This window comes from Theropithecus gelada, chromosome 19, assembly GCF_003255815.1.
Source record: "Theropithecus gelada isolate Dixy chromosome 19, Tgel_1.0, whole genome shotgun sequence".
NCBI lineage: Eukaryota > Metazoa > Chordata > Mammalia > Primates > Cercopithecidae > Theropithecus > Theropithecus gelada.
The window spans coordinates 19,242,330-19,256,092 of NC_037687.1; the positions used below are offsets into that span (position 1 = coordinate 19,242,330).

General features: G+C 50.4%; 1 protein-coding gene across 1 annotated transcript in view; it reads right to left on the reverse strand.

Moving 5' to 3' along the window:
- PBX4 (PBX homeobox 4) overlaps window positions 1-10,965 on the reverse strand; it is a 61,104-nt gene extending 50,139 nt beyond the window's left edge. Inside the window, exon 1 of the mRNA XM_025367421.1 lies at window positions 10,561-10,965. Within this exon, the coding sequence (XP_025223206.1) occupies window positions 10,561-10,679 (119 nt within the window). The 5' untranslated portion in view covers window positions 10,680-10,965. The remainder of the gene's footprint in view (window positions 1-10,560) is intronic.
- Between the last annotated feature and the right edge of the window lie 2,798 nt (window positions 10,966-13,763).

Genomic DNA, 13,763 nt, shown 5'->3' on the forward strand with positions numbered 1-13,763 from the left:
ACCGGGCTCAGTGGCTCATGCCTGTAATCCCAGCACTTTGGGAGGCCGAGGCGGACGGATCACTTGAGGTCAGGAGATTTGAGACCAGCCTGACCAATATGGTGAAACCTCGTCTCTACTAAAAATACAAAAATGAGCCAGGCTGTGGTGGTGAGTGCCTGTAATCCCAGCTACTCAGGAAGATGAGGCAGGAGAATTGCTTGAGCCTGGGAGGCAGAGGTTGCGGTGAGCTAAGATCGTGCCACGGTACTCCTGTCTGGGCAAGTGAGACCCTGCCTCAAAAAAAAAAAAAAAAAAAAAAAAGAGAGAAAGAAAACTGAACTCCAGCCTGGGCAACAGAGTGAGACTCTGTCTCAAAAACAAAACAAAACAAACCAGTACAAATACCTTAGAAAGGTCAGAATACTTTGCAAAGTACAAAGTACTTACGCTGTACAAGTGTGGAACAAACCGCACTCTTACTCCTCACCTGGCAAGGAGTTCAAAGCCATGCTTGGTAGGACAGCAGCTGAGGCAGGCAGTCACCCCCGAGTCTCCCTTCCAAGGTCACACCCACCACTCATGCCTGATGGAACCGCAATGCATGCCTTCATGCTCCACACCTGCCTTGCATACATGCTTGCACCAAGCCTACAATGCCACACCCACTTTCTTTGCCTAGGCAAAGCCTCAAGTCCAGATCTTGGCCGTCTCCTCAAGGCTCCTTGTCTCCCGCCTGACTTCAGTTAGACTCCGGAGTCATGCACTCTGATTGCCCATGCTCTACAAGCTCTAGTCTTGCTGAAGGGCTAACTCCTCATTGCCCTCTCTGGTCCCCTTGTCACCGCACTCTCCGATGTCTGCCTCTCCAAAAAATGAATCTCTTTTCAGGACTCACTGCTGCATTTCCACGCCCAGCACCAGACCTGGCACAAAATACATGTTTATTGAATAGATGATATTTAATTTGTGATAATGTACTTTTAAAAGTGTCCTGTAAAGTCCGAGTCTGACTGTCTGATCTCCCACGGCACCCAATCAGCTGGGCTCTTCTGAGCAGGAAGCAAGTCAGATTTCAGTGAGTTTTGTAGGATGCCTGGGAAAAGCAGAGGCAGGTGGCAGGCAGTATAGCCCCAGAGTTCAACAGAGCATGCCCAAATCTCCATCCAGCTATGCTCCAGTTATCTGGCCACTTGATTGCTTATCGAGAAACACAGTGAAGAGCCAGGTGCGGTAGCTCACACCTGTAATCCCAGCACTTTGGGAAGATGAGGTGGGTGGATCACCTGAGGTTGGGGGTTCGACACTAGCCTGAACAACATTGAAGAAACCCTGTCTCTACTAAAAATACAAAATTAGCCGGGCGTGGTGGCGCGTGCCTGGATTCCCAGGTACTCAGGAGGCTGAGGCAGAATTGCTTGAACCGGGGAGGCGGAGGTGCGGGGTGAGCAGAGATTGCGCCATTGCACTCCAGCCTGGGTAACAAGAGAGACACTCCGTCTCAAAATAAATAAATAAATAAATAAATAAATAAATAAATAAATAAATAAAATAAAATAAAACCAACACAATTCAAGCCAGGCAAAGTGGCTCACACTTGTAATCTCAGCACTTTGGGGAACCCAAGGCAGGATGATCATTTGAGGTCAGGAGTTCGAGACCAGTCTGCCCAACATGGTGAAACCTCGTCTCAACTAAAAATACGAAAATTAGCCAGGTGTGGTGGCACACGCTTGTAATCCTAGCTAATCGGGAGGCTGAGGCACGAGAATCACTTGAACTTGGGAGGTGGAGGTTGCAGTGAGCCAAGATTACACCACTGCACTCCAGCCTGGGTGACAGAGCAAGACTCCGTGTCAAACAACAACAAAAGCCAACACAATTCAACTCTTAGGAAAAGTACACCAAAGACAGCAAGACTCCTCTGGCACTAGACCAAGTCAAGTTAAGCATGTTAACCTAAGGGCATAACTAAAGCCTGCAAACAAGGTAAGAAGAAAGCCTACAAGGCACGAAGTCAACTGGCATCTAATTCATCTCCTTAGGGATAGTGAAAAAGAAAATTTCAAATATGAAATCCTGCTTCCCAGGTTTGGACTGATAGATCCTCTCATGCTAACGCTATCTGGCTCTGGGAAATTCCACATCATAAATTCCCTCTAGAGCCTTTGCATTCTTTGAGTGGGTGTGCAGAAGGCTGCATGCTCACTGACATGCTTTATAACTATGTATGAATATAAGGTTAGAACATACATAAGTATACATACTTTATAAGTATATATGTTCTGACCTTATATTCCTTATTACAAAAGTACCAAGCCTAGGGGAACACATTTCAGGTATCAGTTCATGCCTTGCCTCTTCAGTAAGTTTAAAGGATAGTCAAAATCACTTCATTATCTCCCCTTCATAATAGGAATTTAATCCATATCTCAGCAAAGTCAATCTGCAGAAATATTGGAGGGACTAAGAAAGTTATGCAAATCTCTACTAGTTGAGGTCATATTAGTAAAAATCAAATCAAAAAGAGAAGGCCGGGCACGGTGGCTTGCACCTGTAATCCCAGCAATTTGGGAGGCCGAGGCAGGCAGATCATGAGGTCAGGAGTTGAAGACCAGCCTGGCCAACATGGTGAAACCCCGTCTCTACTAAAAATACAAAAAATAGCCAGGTGTAGTGGCAGGCGCCTATAATCCCAGCTACTCGGGAGGCCGAGGCAGGAGAATCACTTGAACCCAGGGGGCGGAGGCTGCAGTGAGCCGAGATCACGCCACTGCATTCTGGCTCGGGTGACGGAGATTCTGTCTCAAAAAAAAAAAGAGAGAAAAGTTCAGAGATATGTTTTCTTCCTAAGAAAAGCTATGCAGGCACTGTTGGGTTGCCTAAAACCAACTTCTAAATACATTTTTGGTTTTAGCTATGCCATCTCACACACCACACTGCTTGCTCCTAAAACATGTATAACAGCAAGCATTCAGAATGGGTGGGATGGCTCATGACTGTAGTCCCAGCATTTTGGGAAGCTGAGGCGGGAGGATAGCTTGAGCCCAGGAGTTCAAGACCAGCCTGGGCAACATAGTGAGACTCTGCATCTACAAAAAAATTTTAAGGCCGGGCACAGTGGCTCATGTCTGTAATCCCTGTACTTTGGGAGGCTGAGGCGCAGGCAGATTACCTGAGGCCAGGAGTTCTAGACCAGCCTGGCCAACATGGTGAAACCATGTCTCTACTAAAAATACAAAAATTAGCCGGGCATGGTGGTGCATACCTGTACACGCCTGTAATCCCAACTACTCGGGAGGCGAGGGTTGCAGTGAGCTGAGATTGCACCACTGTACCCCAGCGAGGGCGACAGAGCGAGACTGTCTCAAGAAAAAAGCAAAACAAAACAAAACAAAACAAAACGCCCAGGTTTGAAGAGACAGCTATATTTTCCTTCTGTAAATAAACGTATGGCAACAAAACATGTTGAGAGGGCCTCATGTCTGAGATGAAAAATTCCTTCTTGCTAAACAGTTGAGTTCAACTGACTGCTGGGGAGATGAAAGGGGTGACTGGCACATTGAGAGTGGGGAGGGGCCGGGCGCGGTGGCTCAAGCCTGTAATCCCAGCACTTTGGGAGGCCGAGACGGGCGGATCATGAGGTCAGGAGATCGAGACCATCCTGGCTAATAGGGTGAAACCCCGTCTCTACTAAAAAATACAAAAAATTAGCCGGGCGAAGTGGTGGGTGCCTGTAGTCCCAGCTACTCGGGAGGCTGAGGCAGGAGAATGGCGTGAACCCGAGAGGAGGAGCTTGCAGTGAGCTGAGATCCGGCCAGCCTGGGTGACACAGCAAGACTCCGTCTCAAAAAAAAAAAAAAGAGAGAGTGGGGAGGATCAGAAAGATTTGCAAAAGCCTCACAGGATCAGTTGATCAGAAGAGACAATCTGCTTCCCAGCCCAGGCTGGTAATCTACCAGGCTGCAGGGTTTACTGTGAGGAGCTGTATTTCCTCCAGAGCGGGGGAAGTGGCCCATGTGAGGATGGAAGATTGTTGTCTGGACTTGAGTGAACTTTAAGGCTTTGAGTTCATCTAAAGGCTAGGTCCAAAGAAATGAGGGAGATTTGAAGCTTCCAAATTCTCAAAATAAAAGCCCCAGGGGTCATCCTAACTCAGAAAGAGGCCAGAAACCAGGAACCAGTTACCTAACACCTGTGTTATCAAGCATGAATAATGCCCCCTACCACACTATTTAGTTTCTTTCTTTTTCTCTATCGTTCAGGCTGGAGTGCAGTGGCACGATCTCGGCTCACTGCAACCTCCGTCTCTCGGGTTCAAGTGATTCTCCTGCCTCAGCCTCCCCAGTAGTTGGCATATACTACAGGCGGGTATCACCACACCCAGCTAATTTTTGTATTTTTAGTAGAGACAGGGTTTCTCCATGTTGCCCAGGCTGGTCTCGAACTCCTGAGCTCAGGTGATCCTCCTGCCTCAGCCTCCCAAAGTGCTGGGATTATAGGCGTGAGCCACTGCACCCAGCCTAATTTCTTAGCCTTAAATCAAAAAGAGCTGTCTTTGAAAATGGTAAAGAAGTAACTGGCTGGCCAGGCGCGGTGGCTCATGCCTGTAATCCCAGCACTTTGGGAGGCCGAGGCAGGTGGATTACCTGAGGTCAGGAGTTTGAGACCAGCCTGGCCAACATGGGGAAACCCCGTCTCTACTAAAAAAAACACAAAAATTAGCCGGGTGAAACCCCGTCTCTACTAAAAAAAATACAAAAAGTAGCCAGGTGTGGTGGTGGGCGCCTGTAATCTTAGCTACTCAGGAGGCTGAGGCAGGAGAATCTCTCGAACCCAGGAGGCGGAAGTTGTAGTGAGCTGAGATCGCGCCACTGCACTCCAGCCTGGGCGACAGAGGGAGACTTCATCTGAAAAAAAAAAAAAAAAAAAAAAAAGGAAGTAACTGGCTGCATTCCATTCTAATCTAAAGCCTATCTAGGGAAACTAGAATCTCAGGGGATTGCTACAAGGAAAATACAGCAGCCTTGAGGCTGTGCTGGGCCTGAGGAAGGCCACATCTGAGCAGAGTTCACCCCTTAAGCAGTAATATCCCAGTCTGGAAAGTACAAAAGTAGCTTCCAGGACACACCCAAAGCTCTGCCTCTGTGGTGACATTCCTGGGTGTGTCAAATTCATCTTCCCCCTTTCCCAACTCCTACTAATCCCTCTAGAATCTCCTCAGTGTCATGAAACTGTCCTGAATGCAAAGTGCTAGGCATTGATCCTGGCTCTGGGAACACAAAGTATAATGAAGCCACTGCTCTCCGACTAGCCTAACAGACAGGGCACCACGGAAGGCACCCTCTCCGGGCACAGCTCTTCTGTGCTAGCAATTACCTCTACACAGCACATTCCTGTTATAACAATTATTTACAAATTGGTCTCCCACACACCCTACTTCTCAATGAGCGCCAAGAAGGCAGAGAACATCTTAGCCATCTTGTTTCTCTAGCACCTGGTACAATGCTCCAAAAAGAATAAAAATACTGGTTCACGTCTGTCATTCCAGCACTTTGGGAGGCCGAGGTGGGTGGATCACTTGAGCTCAGGAGTTCAAGACCAGCCTGGACAACATGGTGAAAACTCATCTCTACAAAAAATACAAAAATTAGCCAGCCATTGGTGGTTTGAGGCTGTAGTCCCAGCAACTTGGGAGATTGAGGCTGGAGAATCATTTGAACCTGGGAAGCAGAGGTTTCAGCAAGCTAAGATCGCACCACAGCACTCCAGCCTAGGTGACAGAATAAGACCCTGTCTCAAAAGAAAAAAAAAAAAAACCACGGCTGGGCGCAGTGGCTCATGCCTGTAATCCCAGCACTTTGAGAGGCCAAAGCAGGCAGATCATCTGAGGTAGGGAGTTCGACACCAGCCTGGCCAATACGGTGAAACCCCATCTCTACTTAAAACACGAAAAATTAGCCGGGTGTGGCGGTGCACACCTATAATCCCAGCTACTCGGGAAACTCAGACGGGAGAATCACTTGAACCCAGGAGGCAGAGGTTGCTCACTAGCCAAGATCGTGCCACTGCACTCCAGCCTGGACAACAGAGTGTGAGACTCTGTTTCAAAAAAAAAAAACCAACAAAACACACACACAAAAACAGCCAAACAAACAAAAACAAACAAACAAAAAACCACAATGAAAACAGTTGGAGGGGCCAGGCGCAGCGACTCACGTCTGAAATCCTCGACCTTTGGGAGGTTGAGGTGGGAAGATTTCTTAAACTCAGGAGTTTGAGACCAGCCTGGCCAACATAGGGAGACCTAAAAAAATAGAAAGATTAGTCCAGGCATGGTGGCTCATGACTGTAATCCCAGCACTTTGGGAGGCCGAGGTTGGTGGATCATTTGAGGTCAGGAGTTCAAGACCACCCTGGCCAACATGGTGAACTCCGTCTCTACTAAAAATACAAAAAAAAATTAGCTGGGCGGTAGTGGCACATGCCTGTAATCCCAGCTACTCAGGAGGCTGAGGCAGGAGAATTGCTTGAGCCTGGGAGACAGAGGTTGCAGTTAGCTGAGATTGCACCACTGCACTCCAGTCTGGGTGACAGACTGAGATCCCGTCTCAAAAAAAACAGAAAAATTAGCCAGGCGTGGTGGCACAGGCCTGTGGTCGCAGCTACTCAAGAAGCTGAGGTGTGAAGATTGCTTGGGCCCAGAAGGTTGAGGCTGCAGTGAGCCATGATCGCACTATTGCACTCTAGCCTGGGTGACAGAGCGCGACCTTGTATCTCACACACACACACACAAAGAAAGCCAAATAGTTGTATGGTGACAAGGACTCTAACTTCTCAAATAGAGCATCCGAAACTACAAAAAGAGTCAACATTCCCCGAGAAGCAAAGGAAAGAAAGTTTGAAGAACAAATTTACTTTCTATCCCCAAACCATGAACTTGAGAGCAGGGAGAACTTGAGAGCTCTGTCAGAACCGAGTTCAATACCCAGATATTGTTTTGTTTTTTGTTTTTTTTTTTTTTTTTTTTTTTTTTTTTTTTTTTTTTTTGAGACGGAGTCTCGCTCTGTCGCCCAGGCTGGAGTGCAGTGGCCGGATCTCAGCTCACTGCAAGCCCCGCCTCCCGGGTTCACGCCCTTCTCCTGCCTCAGCCTCCCGAGTAGCTGGGACTACAGGCGCCCGCCACCTCGCCTGGCTAGTTTTTTGTATTTTTTTAATAGAGACGGGGTTTCACCATGTTAGCCAGGATGGTCTCAATCTCCTGACCTCATGATCCGCCCGTCTCAGCCTCCCAAAGTGCTGGGATTACAGGCTTGAGCCACCGTGCCCGGCTCAGTACCCAGATATTGTAAAGGTCCGATAAATATTGGCCAAATTTGTTAAAAATTCACTGAAGAACAGGCCAGGCACAGTAGTTCACGCCTGTAATCCCAGCACTTTGGGAGGCTGAGACGGGCAGATCACCTAAGGTAGGAATTTGTGACCAGCCTGGCCAACTTGGTGATACCCCGTCTCTACTAAAAATACAAAATTAGCGGGGCGCGGTGGCTCACGCCTGTAATCTCAGCACTTTGGGAGGCCGAGGCGAGCGGATCATGAGGTCAGGAGATTGAGACCATCCTGGCTGACACGGTGAAACCCCGTCTCTAATTTAAAAAAAAAAAATACAAAAAATTAGCCGGGCGTGATGGCAGGCACCTGTAGTCCCAGCTACTCGGGAGGCTGAGGCAGGAGAATGGCGTGAACCTGGGAGGCGGAGCTTGCAGTGAGCCGAGACAGCACCACCGCACTCCAGCCTGGGCTACAAAGAAAGACTCCGTCTCAAAAAAAAAAAAAAAAAATTAGCCAGGCATGGGGGCACGTGCCTATAATCCCAGCTACTCAGGAAGCTGAGGGAGGAGAATTGCTTGAACCCGGGAGGCAGAGGTTGCAGTGAGCCAAGATCGCGCCACTGCACTCCAGCCTGGGCAATAGTGTGAGAGTCCGTCACACACACACACAAAATTCATTGAAGAACAAATGCAAGCATTATCCACCTTTTACTCTACCTCTTCCTTCCTAGTACTGCTCTTTACCTGGCTTTGTAACCCCTCCCCACTACAGGGCTCTAGTGGGTACACAGTCCACACCACCAGACCCTAGTCCCATACTCAGAGACCGTCCTTCACCTTACAACAGTCCCCATTCAACAAGGCCTCATCCTCCAAAAGGACTTCAGTCCTTTCCTTTCTTTTTCTCTAATAATCACTGTAGGACCCAGACACGGTGGGCTGCCCTGTGAAGCAGATTCTACAGATTCTGGCTAGCTGACAAGTGGTGAGTGGAGGTAAACGGGATGGGAGGTCTTAAAACGCCATTATTTTTCCCCATTGCAACTGGAATAAATAGTCCAAACTCTCTACTGATTGTTACCCAGATGACAAAAACAAAACTCTTTTTTTATTGAGACAGAGTCTCACTCTGTCGCCTAGGTTGGAGTGCAGGGACACTTGAACCCAGGCGCCTCCTGGGTTCAAATGATTCTCCTGCCTCAGCTTCCCAAGTAGCTGGGACCATAGACATGCACCATCACATCCGACAAATTTTCATATTTTTAGTAGAGATGAGGTTTTGCCATGTTGGCCAGGCTGGTCTCGAACTCTTGACCTCAGGTGATCTGCCTACCTTGGCCTCCCAAAGTGCAAGGATTACAGGCATCAGTCACTGTGCCTGGCTGAAAAAACAAAACTCTTTACTGAGACTCGTAGGCCCCATGTAATTGGGTTCTAGCCTCCCTTTATTATCACTATTTTTTTGTTGTTGTTCAGATAGAATCCTGTTCTGTCACCCAGGCCGGAGTGCAGTGGTGTGATCTCGGCTCACTGCAGCCTCCGCCTCCCAGGTTCCAGTGATTCTCCTGCCTCAGCCTCCCAGGTAGTTGGGATTATAGGCGTGCACCACTATACCCGGCTAATTTTTGTATTTTTAGTAGAGACTGGGTTTCACCATGTTGGCCAGGTTGGTCTTGAACCCCTGACCTCGTGATCCACCCGCCTCGGCCTCTCAAAGTGTTGGGATTACAGGCGTGAGCCACCGTACCTGGCCTCCCTTTAAACTCAACTCTTTCCCTCCCTGGCTAGGAACTTTCTCTTCCAAGCCAGGCTCCGCTTTTTACATCCTCTTTCCCACCTCAGGGCCTCTGAAGCTGCTATCCTCTCCACAGATGTTCTTCTCCACCTGGCTTCCTACAGCATGCAACCCCTATCCCTACAGCTTTTATTGCCATTTATTTTATTTTTTTCTTTTCTCAGATTGGTGCAGGGAGGTCTCACTATGTTGCCCAGGCTGGTCTCAAACTCCTGGACTCAAGTGATCCTCCCACTGGTAGGCAGCTGGGATTACCTACCCATGCCTCGCTTATACTTTTTTGCTTTTGTTTGAGATATTGTCTAGCTCTGTCACCCAGGCTGGAGTGCAATGGCTTGATTAGGCTCACTGCTGCCTCAGCCTCCTAAGTAGCTGGGACTACAGGCTTGTGTCACACCTAACTAATTTTTTAGTTTTATTTTTGGTAGAGACGAGGTCTTACTACATGGTTCAGGTTGGTCTCGAACTCCTGAGCTCAAGCAATCCTCCTGCCTCAGCCTCCTAAAGTGCTGTGATTACAGATGTAAGCCAATCCACCCAGTCCGTATTTTTTGCTATTTACTTTCCCTCCCCTAAATCATGAACTCGAGAGCAGGGACTGTCAACACCCGGTTCCCTATGCAGTTACTGTAGGGATTCAATAAAAATTTGCTGAATTCATTAAAAAGAAAATAGGTCTTCCATCTCCACCCACTCCACTAACCCTTTTCCCAAAAGTTCTGGATTGTTCCCACACCAAGTTACCCCAATTCAATTCTTCAATCTCCTGCAGAGACATTCCTGAGTCCCATTCCCCACCACTCACTCTCCATCATCTGTCCTGGAAACTTCCCACCCACAAGCCGGCTCGGTGGCTGGGGCCTATAATCCCAGCACTTTGGGAGGCCGAGGTGGAATGACTGCTTGAGCCCAGGAGTTCAAGCAACTATAGTGAGACCCCCTGTCTCTACAAAATATACAAAAAAATTAGTCGGGCGTGGTGGCACGTGCACCTGTGGTCCCAGCTACTCAGGAGGCTGAGGCAGGAGGATCAACTGAGCCGGGGAGGTGGAGGCTGCAGTGAGCCATGATCACGCCACTGCACTCTAGCCTGGGCGACAGAGCGAGACGGTGTCAAACAACAAAAAACTTCTCACCTGCAGAAGTCCCATTAACGTACTCATTTAGTCATTCACTCGTCAAAAGTACCCTACGTGCCCATTTCTCAGCCCTACTCCCTAAACTTAACATTCTCACCCCAAGACGAACTGTTGAAAATCCTTCACGCCACTGCTCAGCCCCATAAGGCCCGTCCAGCCCGTTCCCTTTGAACCCCATATATCCCTTCGTCCTCGGGACCCCCCTCCAGCCCTCCTCAAGCGTCTCTCGTCAGTCTGCCCTCCCCGCTCTGTCCCCTCTGTCCGCCACCCTCACTGCCACGACCCTGCGTGGCCCCGCCGGCCCCGCGGGCAGCACCTGGCCTGCGCTTCGTCCAGGCTTTGGTCGGTGACGGCCATGATCTGCTGCAGGACGTCGCTCGTGTCGGGCCGCCGCGGGGCGGGGGGCGATGGCGCGGGGCGCTGCGTGGCGGCCATGAGCGGCAGAGCCAGGCGGGCGCTGTGAAGGAGCCGTTGAGCCTGGAGCACTAGCACGCGAGCCGCAGCCAACCGCCGCTGCCTGAGCTCCACCCCAGCCAGCGCTCGCGCCTAAGCCACGCCCACCGCCGCTGCCGCCAGCCAACCCGCGTATTGCACTGCCTACAGACACGCCCCTTCATCGCCGTCAGCCAACCGGCGCCACGCACCGCCCCGGGAGACGCCCCGAACTTCCCTCACCCCGAGCTTGGACTCGGTTAGCGGTTGCCGAGGCAACGGCACTTCTCACAAGCGCCCTCCTCCAGCCTGAGACAGGGCAGCGCTGGCTCCGCTCCAGCCAGAGGCCCCCATCCCTCACAACTCCCGCGGTGCACGCCTCCTTCAGCCCCACTCATCTCCTCAGAGTTCCTGCTCCTCCTCAGAGCCCCCTGCTCCTCCTCAAAGCCCTCGGTCCTCAGAGACCCTCACTCCCCAGAGCACCCCAACTCTTCCTTCAAGCCACCCTCTCCTCCTCAGAACCCCACACCTCTTATAGCTTGATCGACAGCCCCCATTCATTTCCAGAAGCCCCAAGCCCCAGACCCCTGCTCAGTCCCTCTAATGCTCCCTGCAGCCTCAGCCCCATCAGGTGGGCCACTGGGGCCCCTGGCTCTTCCTCTAGAGCTTTCCACGCCCCCTTCACCCGGCCAAGGGGGAGCACAGGTGTGCGTGGTTGATGGCAACAAGAAGGTCAGAACGCAGCGCTTTTCTTCACTGAAGAAATCAATTCCAGTCACCTTTCAAGGTCCAGCTAAAGAGTGACCTCGCTTGTTTACGCAGTCTACAGTTCTGGGCATAGAAAATGCTACCACGTGGTTACCGAATGAAGGAAGGAGGTTTACTGAGAGCCTCCCCTGCAGTGCGCCCCAAATCAGAGCGAATCCTCACATCTTTGTTTCTAGCCCTTAGGACACAGCATCAGAGGTTCCTAGTGCACAAGAAAAGGAACTGGGCGGTGGCTCACGCCTGTAATCTAGCACTTTGGATGGCGGAGGCGGGAGGATCACTTGAGCATGGGAGTTTGAGATCAGTTTGGGCAACATAGTGAGACCCTGTGGTGGTGCACGCCTGTGGTCCCAGCTACTTGGGACTTGAGAGGCTGCAGTGAAAGGATCACTTGGGCCCGCGAATTTGAGGCTGCAGTGAGCCATGATTGTACCACTGCACTCCAGCCTGGTTGACAGAGACCAGGTCTCAAAAAAAAAAAAAAAAAAAAAAAAAGGAATGGACTGGACATGAATCGCTTCTCCAAAGTCACAGAACCTCCTGGAGCCTATTTGCTATGAGGACAGGCTCCAGATGTGGGCTCAGTAAAAGGTCCTTAGCCTGCTGGCTGGGAACCCTTCCAGGGCGGGGCCCATGTTCTCTCCATTGCTGCTGCGGAGGAAATTCAAACACCATCTGGAATGGCTGGATTGGAGAGCGTCCGGAGACTCCAAAGGGGACGGTAGGGAGTGAAAATGAAAGACATGGACTGAGTGTCTGGACAATAGGGAAAGCTCTGTGATGAAGGAAACCACCGACACTTGGCTGCAATGACAGGAAGTAATAGATTGCATGGGAGCCACGGAGACCAGTGCCTGTTCAAAAGGTCACCCGCAAGCACAGCACTGCCCAGGAGGCCTGAACAGTAGTGGCCTTCAGGCTGGGTGCAGTGGCTAACACCCGTGACCCCAACACTTTGGGAGTCTGAGGTGGGAGATTACTTGAGCCCAGGAGTTCGAGACCAGTCTGGGGAACATAGTGAGACCCCATCTCTACAAAAATAAAAATTAAAAAATTAGCTAAATTAGCTGGTCATGGTCCCAGCTACTTGGGAGGCTGAGGCGGGAGGATAAGTTGGGCCCAGGAGGTTAAGGCTACAGTGAGCTATGTTTATGCCACTGCACTCCAGCCTGGATGAGAGAGCAAAACCGTGCCCCCAACCCCAACAAGGTAGTACCTTCAGAGAACTTGGAGGGCTGTGGGCACTGGAAGCTTCAGGAACCAGCAGAGGCACAAATTTGAAGCCGGCCAGGTGCTGTGGCTCAAGCCTGTAATCCCAGCACTTTGGGAGGCCGAGACGGGCGGATCAGGAGGCCAGGAGATCGAGACCATCCTGGCTAACACGGTGAAACCCCGTCTCTACTAAAAAAACACAAAAAACTAGCCGGGCGAGGGGGCGGGCGCCTGTAGTCCCAGCTACTTGGGAGGCTGAGGCAGGAGAATGGCGTGAACCCGGGAGGCGGAGCTTGCAGTGAGCTGAGATCCGGCCACTGCACTCCAGCCTGGGCGACAGAGCGAGACTCTGTCTCCAAAAAAAAAACAAAAACAAAAACAAAAAGAAAATTTGAAGCCACTTGGTAGAGAGGGGAGATCGACAAGAGGAAATGGGACAAGGTCTTGAAGGAGACCCACGGGGTGCAGGTTAAAACCTGGAGGAGCTGATGTGAACAGCCAGCTCAGAGAGCCTGAGATAGAGTTGCCTTTTTTTTCTTTCTTTCTTTTTTTTTTTTTTTTGTTGAGACAGAAGTCTTACTCTGTCGCCTAGGCTGGAGTGCAGTGGACCTCCGCCTCCCGGGTTCAAGCAATTCTCCTGCCTCAGCCTCCTGAGTAGCTTACAGGCACCCGCCACCACGCCTGGCTAATTTTTGTATTTTTAGTAGAAATGAGGTTTCACCATGTTGGCCAGGCTAGTTTCAAACTTCTGACCTCAGGTGATCAGCCTGCCGCGGCTTCCCAAAGTGCTGGGATTACAGGCATGAGCCACCTTGCCCGTCCCATAGTTGCCTTTTGGAGGTCATCAGGGGTTTCTACTGCATAGAAATTAGTTGGCAGCCTTGGTACTCAAAGTGCCCGGCCAGGCCCAGTTAATAGAGAAGGACCTGGGAGTTTTGGGTTCTTTGACAATGCGTATTTTAGTGGTTTAAGAATTTGGCACAGGTGGCCGGGTGCGGTGGCTCATGTGTGAGTGACCTGGGTTCAAATTCTAGCTGTTATTCAGCATGGGACTCAAAAGTAGGGACATAACCCCACCTCCTCACTGGTGAGGTGGGAGCAGAGAAT